At 39.4% G+C, this 14814-nt stretch overlaps 1 protein-coding gene across 5 annotated transcripts in view; it reads right to left on the bottom strand.

Moving 5' to 3' along the window:
* Window positions 1–14814, bottom strand: part of AFF1 (ALF transcription elongation factor 1) — a 201017-nt gene that overhangs the window by 28050 nt on the left and 158153 nt on the right. For all 5 annotated transcript variants that reach the window (XM_072810039.1, XM_072810037.1, XM_072810038.1 and 2 more), the window contains 3 exons: window positions 6590–6644; window positions 6431–6468; window positions 3509–3665 (listed from right to left, as the gene is read on the bottom strand). In XM_072810039.1, the coding sequence (XP_072666140.1) occupies window positions 3509–3665; window positions 6431–6468; window positions 6590–6644 (250 nt within the window). The remainder of the gene's footprint in view (window positions 1–3508; window positions 3666–6430; window positions 6469–6589; window positions 6645–14814) is intronic.

Raw genomic sequence — 14814 nt, 5'->3', positions numbered from 1 at the left:
AGGATCAACTCTACATACCCAGACTCTTATTTGAATTTCAGAGCAGGGAGGAAGCAAGAAGGAAACTACTCCAATGTGCCAGGCATTTATTTTGCCACAGGAAATCTAAAACTATAGTCCATATTCTAACAAGACAGGATGATGGTTAAGGGTGGAGAAAAGATTAGCACCCAATACGTACTTGTCAAACGATATTTCCTGCAAACACTTGAGGGTGTGGTAATCTGGGTGGCTAACCCGGGACAAGACATTAGGATATATCACTTGCCATTCACCTAAGGAACCAAACCCTTCAAACCCTTTCTTGGGAAGGGAATGGATCTCTCACCAGGGCTAAGTTTACAGCCCCAATTGAATCACTGACAGAGTATTTATTCGTGAACCAAAAAGGAAAGTCATTCCTGGTATAAATAACATCTACTCTCCCCCACCCCAAAACAGGGCAGTATAAGATACATTTAGTAGGGATGTCCTACTAAAGGAATGTCCTGATTACAGAAATAAAACACATTTTCTTCCACTGTGGTCCTAAAAATGTCCAGAAGGGGAGGCATATGGCCCAATTGCAGGGTAAAATTGAGTTTATGTGCCCAGGCAAGGAGAATCAGTAGGGCCAATCCTTTCTACAGACCTGCTATAAAGATGGGAAAATGTATAGAATTCTTTTAAGGTCAGATATTTGGGTGTTGAGATGGGGAAAACTTTTTACATAAGGGATTGATTGAAATAGATTCTAAAATGAATTTTAAGTCTAAGTGCTGGATAGGATCAAGGTCTGGACTTTGTTTTCTTGCCCTACCTTGCCCCGTGCCCCACTGACAGCCACCCTGGGCTGGCACAACCCAAACACTGCACATCAGGTGTGGGAAAAAAATACCAGATTGGTTTTCATTTGGCATTTTTTAAATTTTTTTTCCTTTTTTTTTTTTTCATTAGGCATTTTAATAAATGTTTGAACTGCATGTCCCTTTACCTGTCCTAACTCCTCAAATTGTCAGAAGTTCATTTTAGGCTGAATTGTGATATTGAATAAAAAGTTATAAACTATGCACAAATGTCTACATTTTTTTAATAAAAACATCATCATTGAGTATGAATCCTAAAATGAAAGAAAAAGAAAATGAAGAGAAGTATGGTATAGTAGGAAAAAAGGCTTCAGGATTAGATGGCTATGCGCCTGAATCTTGGTGTTGCCACCTTTTTTACAGGTGAAAAGACAGCTCCGAACCCCACAGGGTTGATGGAGAGCTAAGTCAAATAATTCATGAAAAAGTACCAAGCATCTAGAAAAATCAACAAAGGTTGTTTATTACAAAAACAAAAAACTGGACAGTGAACAGATTAGAAAACTAAGTAGATCCCTGAATAACTGAGAAGAGAAGCATTTTTTCTGAACCAAAGCAGTAAAAGACGATGTGTCCCACATATTGTGAAAAGCTGAGATTTACGTTTCGTTTCACACTATAAAGCAGAGCTAAAAGCGGCTTTCCCCCCTTGTTCACTGCCAGCCCACTGACAGGCACAGGACATTTTAGATCTTATAAGATCACTGTCAAATGAACTGAAGACAGAGCCATAAAAAGCAAAATTCTCAGCATTAAAAATAGATTTTAAAAAAGGTGAGAAAGTTAAAATTAGTAACTGTGGCTTATTGTGGAATTCATGTTACTCTCACACAGGAGATTTACAATAAAGCGGGTATTCCTTTTAAAAGGAAAGAAGGTAGTTAAATACACTGGGGGAAATGAAAGGTTTAAAATCTAGACCCAGACAAAATATTTCTGGTGAAATCAAGTGTCAGGAAATGACACACAAACTGTACCCAAGTCTAGATAGATTTACTCGTCAACACAAACATACAAAATATCAGCCTATTTGTAAGGCGATTAAAAAAAAAAAGTGGGATGGGAACATTTATTTTTCAACTAAGAGTCTCTAAATTTATTCCAGTAACCTTTTGAGCAATAAGATATAATGGTTTCATTAATACAAACACCAGATTAAATTCTTTTTTCAAGTTTCAATTATTCAGCCAAATCTGTACGGTTTCCATTTTACTTGAACTGAATTCTATTATTTAATTCAATTATCTTCCTTCTTTTAGTAACCAAACAAGCATGCAGATTTTTCTAATTGAATAAGGTGAGACATAAAGCAAAGATCTTATAAACAAGGAACAAACACACAATTTGTCTGCACAGCATATTCAATATCTTTTTCCCTGAGGCACAGAAAAATTATTTCAACAGTGATTAGTATCACACAAGGAAACAGCCCCCAGATATACACAGAGTAGTTCCTACAATCTAAAAGGCATTTTTAAGTGCAGTTAATGCTGATTCATGTTTATTCACTCCAGAAAATATTTATTGAGCACTTACTCTGTGTCAGACATAAATTCATATCTAACAACAACAAAAAAATGACTTGGGAGTTCTTTCTCCAGTTTCTCTTGCTCTCAGACATGGCTGTTAAGGCTCACTACATGTTCTCCAGATGTATTCAGTTAATGGTCTAGTGGAACTGCCCTGATTGCTAAATAGCAGAGACAAATACTGGGAACTTTAATGCTTTCTTAATCAGAAAAGCTCATTTCCCAGGATTCCCGTCTAAAATATGCAGAGTTATTTTCTCTATACAAACTGGACTAGCTCACCAAAAATGTCTTTCTTCCCTTTCCACGAGGTAGTCTTCCCCAGCATAATTTTTACATCACTATTTCAAGTTTTGAGGGCATCTGACAACCCTGATTGTTACTAGACTTCTTGCATTAAACAATCCAGTAAAAAAATAGTATAAATCCTCCAGATATACTTAGTGCTTGCGATTTTGCCATCTCATCTGTTTATCTTACAATATCTCCCAAGGGTAGGGGTGACAGGCAAACACAATTATCCCTGTTTTACATGGAGCAAAGGGACCAAGAAACACAGCCCTGGTAAAATCACTTTGCCATCAATTTAATGCATGGCTTTTAGTGATTCAAAAATAGAACCTCTGACGACTTATTTCTAGTTCACGTTCTTGTCCTTTGCTAAATTGGGCTGTCTCCTTTTGATTTCCTTAATTCATGCATTCCTGAAATTTCAAAAAGAATTCTCATTAGTATTATAACAGCAGCCTACTAAAAAACAAGTTTGGTTTTTTTTTTTGTGGGTGTTTTTTTTTTTTTTTTTTTTTTTTGCGCAACAGAAGGGAAAAGAAAATGGTGTGCAAACATTTCTTAATGACTTACTCTTCCAAACAACACTAGCAATGACAGAGAAGAACATATTATTTTAAATAGGAGAGAAAGGCCTCTCTCCCAAACCTCTGTTGCCACATGTCTGTAAGAAGTAAATAGAAATAGCTGGCTCGGCTCTACACAGCACAAGAGTAGGAAAGAGGTGCCCGTGGGACAGAACCACTCAGTCCAGGGTCAGTGCTGGCCCACAGTGGACGCTAGCCCCAAAGGACAGAACGCTGCCGTCTTAGACTGCCTCTCTGCCTCCTGGAGGGGACACGGTACCTCAGGAGTCGGAGCTGCTAGGGGCTCATTCTCTTCGCTGTCACTTGAGCTGCTCTCGCTCTCGGAGTCCGAGGAGCTGTCTGAGTCACTGGTGCTCTCTGACTCGGCACTACTGGAATGTGCTGAGGCCGCTGCTTCTGGAAGCGACTGCGGGGCACTGCGAAGCAAGCAACCCGGAGAGAGACTCTGAAGACACCTCAAAGGTGGATTTCTCTTCCCCCCTCTCTACTCATTTCCAACCTCTTGATCATTTTTCTGCTACTCAAAAGCAAGGGCCTCCATATTACTAAATCACCATTATCATCCAGTTGAGGGAAAAGCCCATGGTGGCTCAAAACCCAGTGAAAAATCCTTAAAATAGCTCACCAAATAACTACATAAAAGAAAAGCCTGTGGGAATTTTGCTCCTGAAGAACATTTTGAGCTATACAAAATTTACATTCGATGGTAATGCTTTGTATCAGAAGTTGGTAAACCCCAACATGGACAGGCTGCCTGTTTTTCTAAATAAAGTTTCACTGGAACATGTCCACACTCATTATTTTATATATTGTCTGTGTCTGCTTTTATACTACAGAAGTAGAACTGAATAGTTTTAAGACAGGGTATGTAGCCCACGAAGCCTAAAATATTTACTTTCTGACGCTTTAAAAGTTTACTTTAATTGGGTACATTTTAGCCCAAAGAAGTTAATTTATAAAAGAACGGCCAATACATAAAATTTCCCTCTATTTTCTATATGAAAACTAACAAATGATAGCCAGAGAATTACTGAATATATTGAATATAAATGGTGTTCCTCTGGTAAGTGACCTCAAAGGTAATCCAGTCACACTCTTAGGCAGCAATGTAAAAGAGGCCTTTCTTTAATGAGTGGCTTAGGATAACCCTCAAACACCAGCCGAAGTAGAAATTAACTACTCCAAGTTTTAAGAATAGGGCAATAACTCTAGGTCAGTGAGAAAACACGTGCTAATCGCACTGCTGGACACACATAGAATTTCATAGCTTGTCATGCCCCAGATGGAATCGGCCAGAGCAGTAAATCAATAACTATAATCTTGAAAGCCTCCACATCTTCCTAAAATACTGACCTAATAAAATTGTTTAATAAGTAGAAAAAAAATTAAAGTCACTAGTTGAAGTAATTTTAAAACACACACACTATGCTATAATTTCCTCATATAAAAATGCTACATCAAGCTTGTGGTCCTTTTCCCACTGGTAACTTAAGTCAGTGATGACTGGAATGAGATGCACTTTCAATGCTATTCCTGCTTCTAATTTATGCCCACCTTTCCTCTTTTTCCTCAACTTTTAAGTTAGGCTCGTCATAATTTTTGGGTTATTACAAGCCATGAAAAATTACTGAACAGAATAGAATATAAATAAATGAGTAGAGCTTATGAATACATGATCTTCCTTCACATGAACTCTAACATCACCTGCTTGACAGGACGGTTTTATTGCTGAGCTTCAGAACGGATGACCCCATCTCAAGAAGTACAACAGCGATAGCATAGTTTAACTCTGTCTATGGAAGACAGGTACTGGTATATTCATTAATGTACCAGTATATACGGGGAATCCCTGGGTGGCTCAGCGGTTTGGCAACTGCCTTTGGCCCAGGGCATGATCTTGGGGTCCTGGGATTGAGTCCCACATCGGGCTTCCTCCATGGAGCCTGCTTCTCCCTCTATGTCTCTGCCTCTCTCTCTCTCTGTGTCTCTCATGAATAAATTAAAAAAAAAATATATATATATATATACACACACACCAGTATATACTGGCATATACTGGTAAATTCAGTACCAGAGGAAAATATTATAAAGGCAGTTCCAGTAACTCCCATTTCCAAAACTTAAAGCATCGTATTTTCTGAAATATGGCTACTGTTTACAAAGTAAAAATACTGCCATTTTCCATCACACTAAAATGTATTTTAGGTCATTTTTAAAAGCAGCTGAGGGGCGCCTGACTGGGCTCAGTTGGGAGAGTACGCAACTCCTGTTCTTAGGGTTGTGGATTCAAGCCCCATGCTGGGTATAGAGATTACTTAAAAATCTATTTATTGGGGATCCCTGGGTGGTTCAGCAGTTTAGCGCCTGCCTTCGGCCCATGGCACGATCCTGGAGTTCCGGGATCGAGGCCCACGTCAGGCTGCCTGCATGGAGCCTGCTTCTCCCTCTGCCTGTGTCTCTGCCTCTCTCTCTCTCTCATGAATAAATAAAAATCTTTTTAAAAAAATCTATTTGTGAAATCAAATTGAATAAAATGAAATGAAAGCAACTGAAACAATTAGAAATTCATGACTGGGAAAACAGGTACTATGGAAAACAATTTCTAGAAAGGATTCAGTTTTACAACTTCTGAAAAGCGCAAATAAATCTCCATAAAAATTTTCATACAAACATTGGGCTCTTCAGCATAACTTTGAAAATACTGGTTATATAATACTGAAAAAAGTGATTTGAGCTTATTTTTAAACTCTCAAAAATTTTATATATTTTTAAAGATTTTATTCATTTATCTGAGAGAGTGAGAAAGAGAGGAAAGCAAGGAGCGAGGGGGAGGGACAGAGGGAGAGAAGAAGCAGTCTCCCGGCTCCATCCCAAGGCCCCGAGATCACAACCTGGACCCCAAGATATAGCCTGTGCCAAAGGCAGATACTCAACTGACTGAGCCACCCATAAAGTCTCAAAAATTTTAAACTGATGATTTAGGTGGGTACAGGGACTTTCTCTTTTATAGAGTTAACAACCTCTCTAGGCTTATTTAAGCTTCCAAAAAATTAAACAGGTACTTTCTTCTGTGATCCTTCATGTCTTTCCCTAGGAAACAGCTATGAAAGCACTAAATAAAGCTGTATTTTCCCCATTTGGTAGAAAAATGCAAAAATTTGCTCACACATGCACACAATACCTGGGAGGCGCAGACGCAGGAGGAGGCTTCTCTGGGCTCTAGGGATTCACAATAAGGGGAAGAAGGACCAGGAAAAGAACAAAAAACAGATTAGGATAAGCAGCTCAGAAATACTAGATTTAAAAGGATCCCTGGTATTATGGGGTGTACAAAACTTACTTGTTCGTTGTCACTGTCCTCACTGTCACTGAGCTGAAGGTCATCTTCAAGCATGCTGAAATGGGCAGGGACAAAGACATTGGAGGATTTAAAATAATTTCTAATAATTTCTTTTAGCATATAAATAGAAAATATGCTTAATAACTAAAAAAAGAGAGATGGGATACGGTCTAATTTTTATTTATTCATCAAATGTCTCATTTTCCTGGAAGTTTAAGTTTTACCTTTATAACACAGTCCAGGCTCCTTACCATCTCAAGACTCACTCTTTCACACGTTCTGAGCATTAAAAAGCAGAAATACCATGAGACAGGGCCTTGTGGCCAGCCTCGGGACTCCTGTTCCCAGGCCCACACAAACAAGACAAACAGTGACAACCACAAAGAGAAAAAATACACCAAATACACTCTATTTTATTCTATACTCTATAGAATAAATGATTAATCATTAGCTAACCCTGGAGAAGTGAATATCTGTCAAGTGCTGAAAACGGTGCCAAGGGACTCAAGAAAAAAGTGCTCTATGTCAGCTCAGTACCTAGTAAGGCAGATGAAGCTACAGAGGCCACTGTCACCAAACAGTGCAGGCTTCTTAAATAGCTTCGTCCAAAGGACATTATTAATACCGAACTTTATTTTTCACTGCCCCCCCCATACAAATTCTCAAACACAGTCTGCTTAAACATTAACGAGCTGAAAGCTGAAAGAATATATAAATATTATTATTGTCTGGAAAATATGCTTAACTTTACAGGTGTCATTCTAGTGAAAATATAAAAGCTCAGTTCGCTTCCTCAAAGTTATTGTAATACTTCTCTAGGCATTCTGGTTAATGATCAACCTGAATATTAAAAGCAAACATTATATTTTGATTTTTTAAAAAGCCATTTTCAATCTGCATGTGTTTCCTGAAATCTTAGCCCTTCCCTATCTCCTCCCTCTTTTACCATCTTCCATGGGGGATGCCTAAATATCAAAAGAATCAATCCTTCATTAAACTGCTTGCTCCCGTTTCCCCCAAAATTTATGAGCATGACTACTGGAGGAAATGTGCAAATGAAAAACAAAACAAAACAAAACAAAAAAACAACCAATCTTCTTAAGTATCATTAATGCTCCAAAAGGCAAAATTGTATTAGAAGTTATAATCCTTTAGTATTTCTAAAAATACTTCTTCAAATAAATAAATTAATTAAAATAAAATACTTCTTCAATAATCTGATTTTTACTGCAAACCCACTAATCTGCCACTGAAGTAAGTAAGCATGATTATTTTGGGAATCCTTGGTAAAATCATTATATTTTCTAATGAAAATAAATGATAAAACTTGGCTCTTTCATAATGACCACCTACATGCAATGTTGTAATTCTGCCAAGGAAATATTTTCACCAACAAATGTACTAAAACTATCCTGCAATAAGTTTCTAAAAAATATGAAAACTGTTAGCTACTTGTAAATGTAGATGCTGCTCAATATTTATCTAATGAGAGCTAACTTCTTATTTTAGCAAGGCTAGAAAACGCAGCCTTCAGATGCAGGATTTGGTAGTAGATATCATAATAGTATATAAGAAAAAGTCACTCAATGGTGTTACTGCCAAGTCCTGGTTTGGCTGGGGCATACCCAAGCAAAAGATAAAAAGATGTACCTTTGAATAAATGTAGGGTACAACACAACCATGGAAAAACAAAAACTAAACCTGACAGTGTACCCAATATTGACCACTACCAACAAAACCACAATAAGTGGAGCTCTTTGTTTCTTACTCATTGGGTTTTATACTAAACTAACTTGCTTTAATTTCCTGAAACATCAATAATCAGGTAACCAATCACACTTCCTCTTGTAAGCAGAAGGCTAAATATGCTGTAAGCTGTCTGCCTGGCTTCCACAAATATGTTCTCCTAAAATCAGAAAGTATATGTTCTGACTTTTAGCTCTACTTGCTCTTAGGGAATAAAAGGGAATGTAAAAATGCTGTCCCAGATTCTGAGAATTTCCCCTTCAGAGCCTTACGTAGACAATGACAAAATAACCCTGCAGGTATGACACCTAAAGAGATGAGGGACAGTGACCTCTGAAGGAAGAATGCTCCAGATATCTCCAAAGAAACATTCACTCAAAAAGCAATAATAACCCCACAGGGTCAAACAAATCTACCCCTTATGTGGGATATACTGGTTATTTACACATGGTATTTCATCTCATCAAAATTCACGGTACAATTTATTTGATGCAAAAAATCAGGTGTTTTTTTTTTTTTTTTTTAAGAGTAAGCTCTAATAGGCCCAATGTGGGGCTTGAACTCATGACCCCAAGATCAAGAGTCACATGCTCTAACAACTGAGCCAGCCAGGCACCCCAGTGCAAAAATTGACGAAGTGTATTATCAGTGTCTACCAACCCTGCCAAGAGAAACCACAGCATCTTCCAGAAACCACAGTTTATTATATCACCAGATGGGCAGCTTAACATAAACCAGCAAGATTAACTTCTAAAGTATTTTATAACAAACATGTACTGAATCTGTAATAAAAAGTAAGTACAAAGAAAAGTTACTTAAAAACCATATCTAAGTTTTACTAATACAGAAAATTAATCATGAATGCTATTGTGATTTAATTAAAAGAATCTATGTAGTTGGGGGAAATCTAACCTAGTAACAGGTAATGGTTTTATTTTTAGAGATAAGGAAAAAAATGTAAAGGAAGCAGCTGCTAAAATCCCCTACTTGTCTCACAAACAGGCCTGAGGCCAAGCACAATACTCTACCACACTTCACATAGTCTATGTAGGAGAACTGGTCCTTCATGTGAAAAACAGCAAAACTAATCACAGCACATCTGGGTGACCACCTCTGCACCCACCAGAAGGGAATCAAATTTCTCAGACCTCACTCATACCAGTAAGATCTAGGTCAAGAGAGCATAAGGCCCAAAAGACATACTCAACTGCTCAATTGTAAACTTTTCTGAGGCAGGACCAAGTCATTTTCACCTTCATATCATCTATATGCAGAACTTGGCAGGTACCCTACAAGGCCAGTTGAATGAACAGCAACCCTTTTGCTGAATAACAGTAACACATAGCTGTGCCCACTGAGTGATCAGAACTCTACTGACACTGCCTTTACGCACAACCCTGAAGGCTGCCTCTCCTCTGATCATCCCCTCGCAGTCTGAGGGAGAGGAAACGGGCTCAGAACAGCCACTGAGCCTGCCTAGATCATGAAGCTGGTACATGCTGGATCTGGAATCCAACAGCCATTCCACCTTCTACGATCGCCTTGCTCCAGCCAATAGAGGGCACAATGGCTAGAGAAAACCTGATAGGGAGGAGTATCTAAGCTCCAGGATCCCTGAAAGACTTTGATTTAAAAGAAAACAATAATTATCCTGTTGGAATAAAATGAATACACTATTTTTCTCTTATGAAAATAAATGAACTATAAGCCTTACATACTTTAAAAGTTGGTTAAATGACTAATTTCACTTCCAAACACCAAGACAAAGCAGTTATTTCAAAGCATATGTCACCATACAGCCTACCTTGGCACTGTTCAAAAGAAGCCAAATACTCAGGTACGGCAACTCTTTGAACTAACACGTAGGTGTGACCACATTTTACATTACTGGTGAGGTAGAGTTTTTACTTAAAGGTTAGAAACAATCCTCAAACCCCTTTGTACAAATGCATTCTTCAGGCAGCTGCTCTGCAAAGCTTAAAGAGCCACGTACAGGTTCCGGCACAGAGGCTTCAGTGAGTCAGAGCCCAAATGTTACTGTGTGAAGACACACAAGACAAGCCTTTATTCCTTTCCCATTCCCCAGTCCTGGGCTTGCCAAAGACTTCACTGCCAATATTCTGTAACATCTCAATTCAAACCCAAAAACTACTTAAATACGTTAATTTTTTTGGCTCAATGTTTCCTAAGATCAGGCCATACATTTTATTTGGGAAAGAGCAAGTGAAGGCAAGCTCGCAGTAATTAATAAGTCACAACCCTGGTATTAGGTGTGGTTAAGATGGCAAGTAATACTTTTCAGAAACCGCTAATGAACACGTGAGAGTGTGTGAACTTCAACAATCTCACAAACTTCAAACTGACATGGGGAATAGAATAGGCGACGGAGTGGGGAGAAAAAGGTTCAGCTCCAGAGCAGATATACCTAATTCCCCAAATCTAAAATTCAATCAGGCTGTGATTCCCTTTTTTGATCAAGGGTGGAAATAAGGACTACAAATGCTTTGCAGGAGATGACAGAAGGCTACAAAGTATGAAGAAGTCTCCACATATAATAAATGAAAAGCTGAAAAGGCAAATCTCCAGCAGCTGTGACACTATATCCAAGGGGAACTCTCTCCAAATGGTGGCAGTGGTTGGCATTATTCAAATTCATGGAGACACTGTCTATGGGAGGTTATGGATACACAAGACAGAGAGGAAAGTGACAGGAGATCTAGTATTCAAGATTACGGTTGACAAAGTAAAACTTGTCATTAGTGTAAAGGACTATTTAAAATCCATGGATGAAGTGAAGATTATCCGAGGTCACCTGAGGACATGAGAAAAATTATAAGAGTATATAAATGAGGGGAAATTTGAAGTGAGTAAGATTAAATCAGTAAGTATGACAGGAGTGTGTGGCTGGCTCAGTGGGTAGAGCGTGGGACTCTTGATCTTGGGAGTCACTCTTGATTGTGAGTCTGAGCCCCATGGTAGGTGGAAAGATTACTTAAAAAAACAAGTATGACAAATAAGATGTTAATGCAAGAATGACATACTGGACAAACAGGAAAAACCTAGAAAAATCACTGCTGAAAAAAGTTTACCTTTCCAATGGGTAAAAAGCCTATGGAGGGGAATAAAAGAGTGAAGATGGGTACAGGTTGTTTTTCTACGTGGGGTAGTCAGGGAAGTTTGCACTGATAAGGGGATGGCATCCACTGCGGGAATACGGGGTAGTGATTAGGGCATAGAAAACAGCAAGGAAGGGGCATCTGGGTGGCTCAATCGGTTAAGTTTACCTGCTTTCGGTTCAGGTCATGATCTCAGGCTTGGGGGATCAAGCCACATTAAGCTCCTTGCTCAGCAGGGAGCCTGCTTCTCCTTCTCCCTCTGCCCCTGCCCCCCACCCTTCCCCTACTTGTGTTCTGTTTCTATCTCAAATAAATAAAATCTAGAAAGAAAAAGAAAGACGACAGCCAGTAAGGAGGCCAACGTGGCCACAATGGAAAGTATGCCAGAGTATGGGGAGAAAAGGACAGCAAAGGAGGTTAGACAGGTAAGTTGCTGGTGGGCTTTGGAGGCCCTTGTAGGGTGAGACAGAATACACATTCTTAGGGAAGTAGACCACATCTTGTTGATGTAATAGTCTAGCACCCTACAGTGGGCGGAATACACAAATTGCCTGGGGGCTAACAGATTCTTAGTGAATTAAAACATGTTCAATCTTTCAGTCCCTGTTTAAATTAGCCTATGGTCACTTACTGCAGGAAATTAGCAATTATGATCACCTTTTTTTTTAAGCTTTTATTTATTTATTCGAGAGAGAGAGAGAGAGAGAGAGAGAGAGAGGTGCAGAGTCACAGACAGAAGGAGAACCAGGCTCCATGCAGGGAGCCCGACGTGGGACTCGATCCTGGGACCCCAGGATCACGCCCTGGGCTGAAGGTGGCGCTAAACCGCTGAGCCACCCGGGCTGCCCAGCAGTTATGATCAAATATGAGACTAAAATGGACCTCCAAGGGCTCCCCCAAAACCATGTTTTGCATACGCAAAGAACTACTTACTTCAAAGTTGTCACTCCAGTTAAGAATTACTATTCCCCCAATGTTTTCAAATGGCTTCAGGGCCTGCTGCAAAATCTATCAGGCCCCTTTAGCCTTCGCAGAAATTCTCTGCCTCCCTCTTATCATTCAGGCATCAGATCAAATGTCACCTCATCTAAGAGATCTTTCATGACCTCCCTCCCAAAATTATCACCACCACCCAAAAGAATTGCTCCTGAAGCCTGTCACCACACATCACCTAGTTTGCATGACATGTCACCAGCATTAAGTTACAAGACATAGAATGTAAGAATTTTCTTAGTGGCCACTGTTTCCAAGTACCTCAAGCAGCACCAGACACACAGCATGTTCACTAGTTATGCTCTGAATGGATGAATGGAAGCAATTTTTGGAAATCTCTCCAAGTCACCTGGAGCTCAGTCCAGAAAACAATAGATCTAAGGATTCCCAAGTACTAGCAACTGAAAGATAAAAGCATAAAGACCTAGATTGATTTTTAAAACCATAGTACACATGACCCTGAAATGAACATTTTTTTTTCTCTGACATACAAAGTGCATTAGACCACCTCTCTGGCACTCTGCCTCTCAAATAGTTTAACTGAATGTCAAAGAACTTAATGTTGACTCTAGATTAAATTAACCTGTGAGCACTAACAGATGTGACATACTAAATATGATACAACGATTGCACTTTACAAATTAATTAGAACACTAAAGTGATTTCTTTTTCCCAGAGTTGCGTTTGGCACTTATCAATACCAGCAGCCCCAGCCCCGGATAAACACAACCACACCACTTTCATCATCTACTGAGCCCTGGTACTACTTTCTCTCCTCCGTCATGCTTCCCTTCCTCTTCACTTCCATGAGGCCTTGCTTTCCTCTCCTCCTTCAATCTATTAGGATCATAATAAATATTATTTTCTAGGTAACTATACTTTTATATATGGCAAATGAATAGTTTTGTACAGGAAGCACTACGTATGTCAGAAGATACAAGTATACCTGTCACACACTTTCAGGCACCTTTGATTTCTGTGGTTTAACTCAGCCGGAGAACTGCTTATCTCTCTGAGGAGCAAAACTGTCATAGAAAATAGTCTAAGTCCGTGGTACCTGGGTGGCTCAGTGGTTGCCTTTGGCTCAGATTGTGATCCCGGGATCCTGAGATTGAGTCCCACATCAGGCTCCCCCCGCAGGGAACCTGCTTCTCCCCTCTGCCTATGTCTCTGCCTCTGTCTCTCATGAATAAACGAATAAAATCTTTAGTAAAAAAAAGAAAATGGTCTAACTACTCGAGCCTGAAAGCTGATGAAAATGGGTGTAAGAGGGTGTAACTTTGCCCTGGCTCACATCCAGCTGCCTTTCTTCCTCTACCCACAGGCCTAAGGACACAGCGGGTTCCTTCTCTTCGTGTTGCTGCCTCCACACACTGCTCTGTGGGGACCTCCTCCCCTCTACTCTTATTGCCAAGGGGGATGCAAGCTGCCCCCAAAGACACTGACAAGGACCTTTCATGGTCTAAAGGACTTTACTACAAATCATTACAAAGATCACAAGGTGTAAAGCTTTGGGGGAAGTTAGAGCCTCCACAGAATCATTAGAATTGTGGTCCCTCAAGCTACAGTTTCTATTCTCTACCAGCCATTAGTTTAACAAACCTCCTCCTTATTGACCTCCAGAATTCAGCAGCCAGTAAAATTTAAAAAGGAAGGAAGAAAAAAAAAAAAGAGGGGAAAAAAGGGAAGAAAAGGCACATAGCTTTTAAAAAAAATTTTCTTTTTCTGGTAAAGGAAAATAAAAACAAGCAAAAATCTCACCATCTGCCAGTACCACAAATGAAATAATTTTTATTACATGTACAAAAAAAGTCCATCCTTCAAACTACAATAAATTACTGTTTTAAAAAATCTTGTTATATTGTTCTTTTTCTCTTATTTTGAGATGGAGAATTGAACAGGACATTGAGGGGCTGGCACTTGGCAGTGATTTAACTCAGGTCCCACACTCAGTCATGGTGAAAAGATAATATAACCTCTTTGCCTCGACTACACAGCTTTTCAAAAATATTCAACCCATAGCAATGACCCCTTACAAGATACATGGAACAAACACTGCCCAGAACCAAGCTGGAGCATACACCTGAAATCCTGGGAGGCTGGCAGCTCCCAGTGACTGGGAGTACTGGAGTATCAGTGACTTGTCACTGATTAGATACTGGAGTATCACCTTGTTCCTAAAAACCCTTTGCAGCTGTATGAAAAGAAAAGAAGTATCACTTTGATGCCATCAAGAAATGACAAATCGGGTCCAAATGCTGATTTGGACCCAAATTTTTATTATGCACTTTAAAGTGTTGCAAAACCCCTCAAATGTATCTGGACTTAACTTGCCCTTAATCAAGAACAGCTGGGCAACAGGATTTGTTT

This window comes from Canis lupus, chromosome 33 (assembly GCF_048164855.1).
Source record: "Canis lupus baileyi chromosome 33, mCanLup2.hap1, whole genome shotgun sequence".
Taxonomy (NCBI): Eukaryota; Metazoa; Chordata; class Mammalia; order Carnivora; family Canidae; genus Canis; species Canis lupus.
The sequence above is the reverse complement of the archived record's forward strand: the minus strand, read 5'-3'. Positions and strand labels throughout refer to the sequence as shown.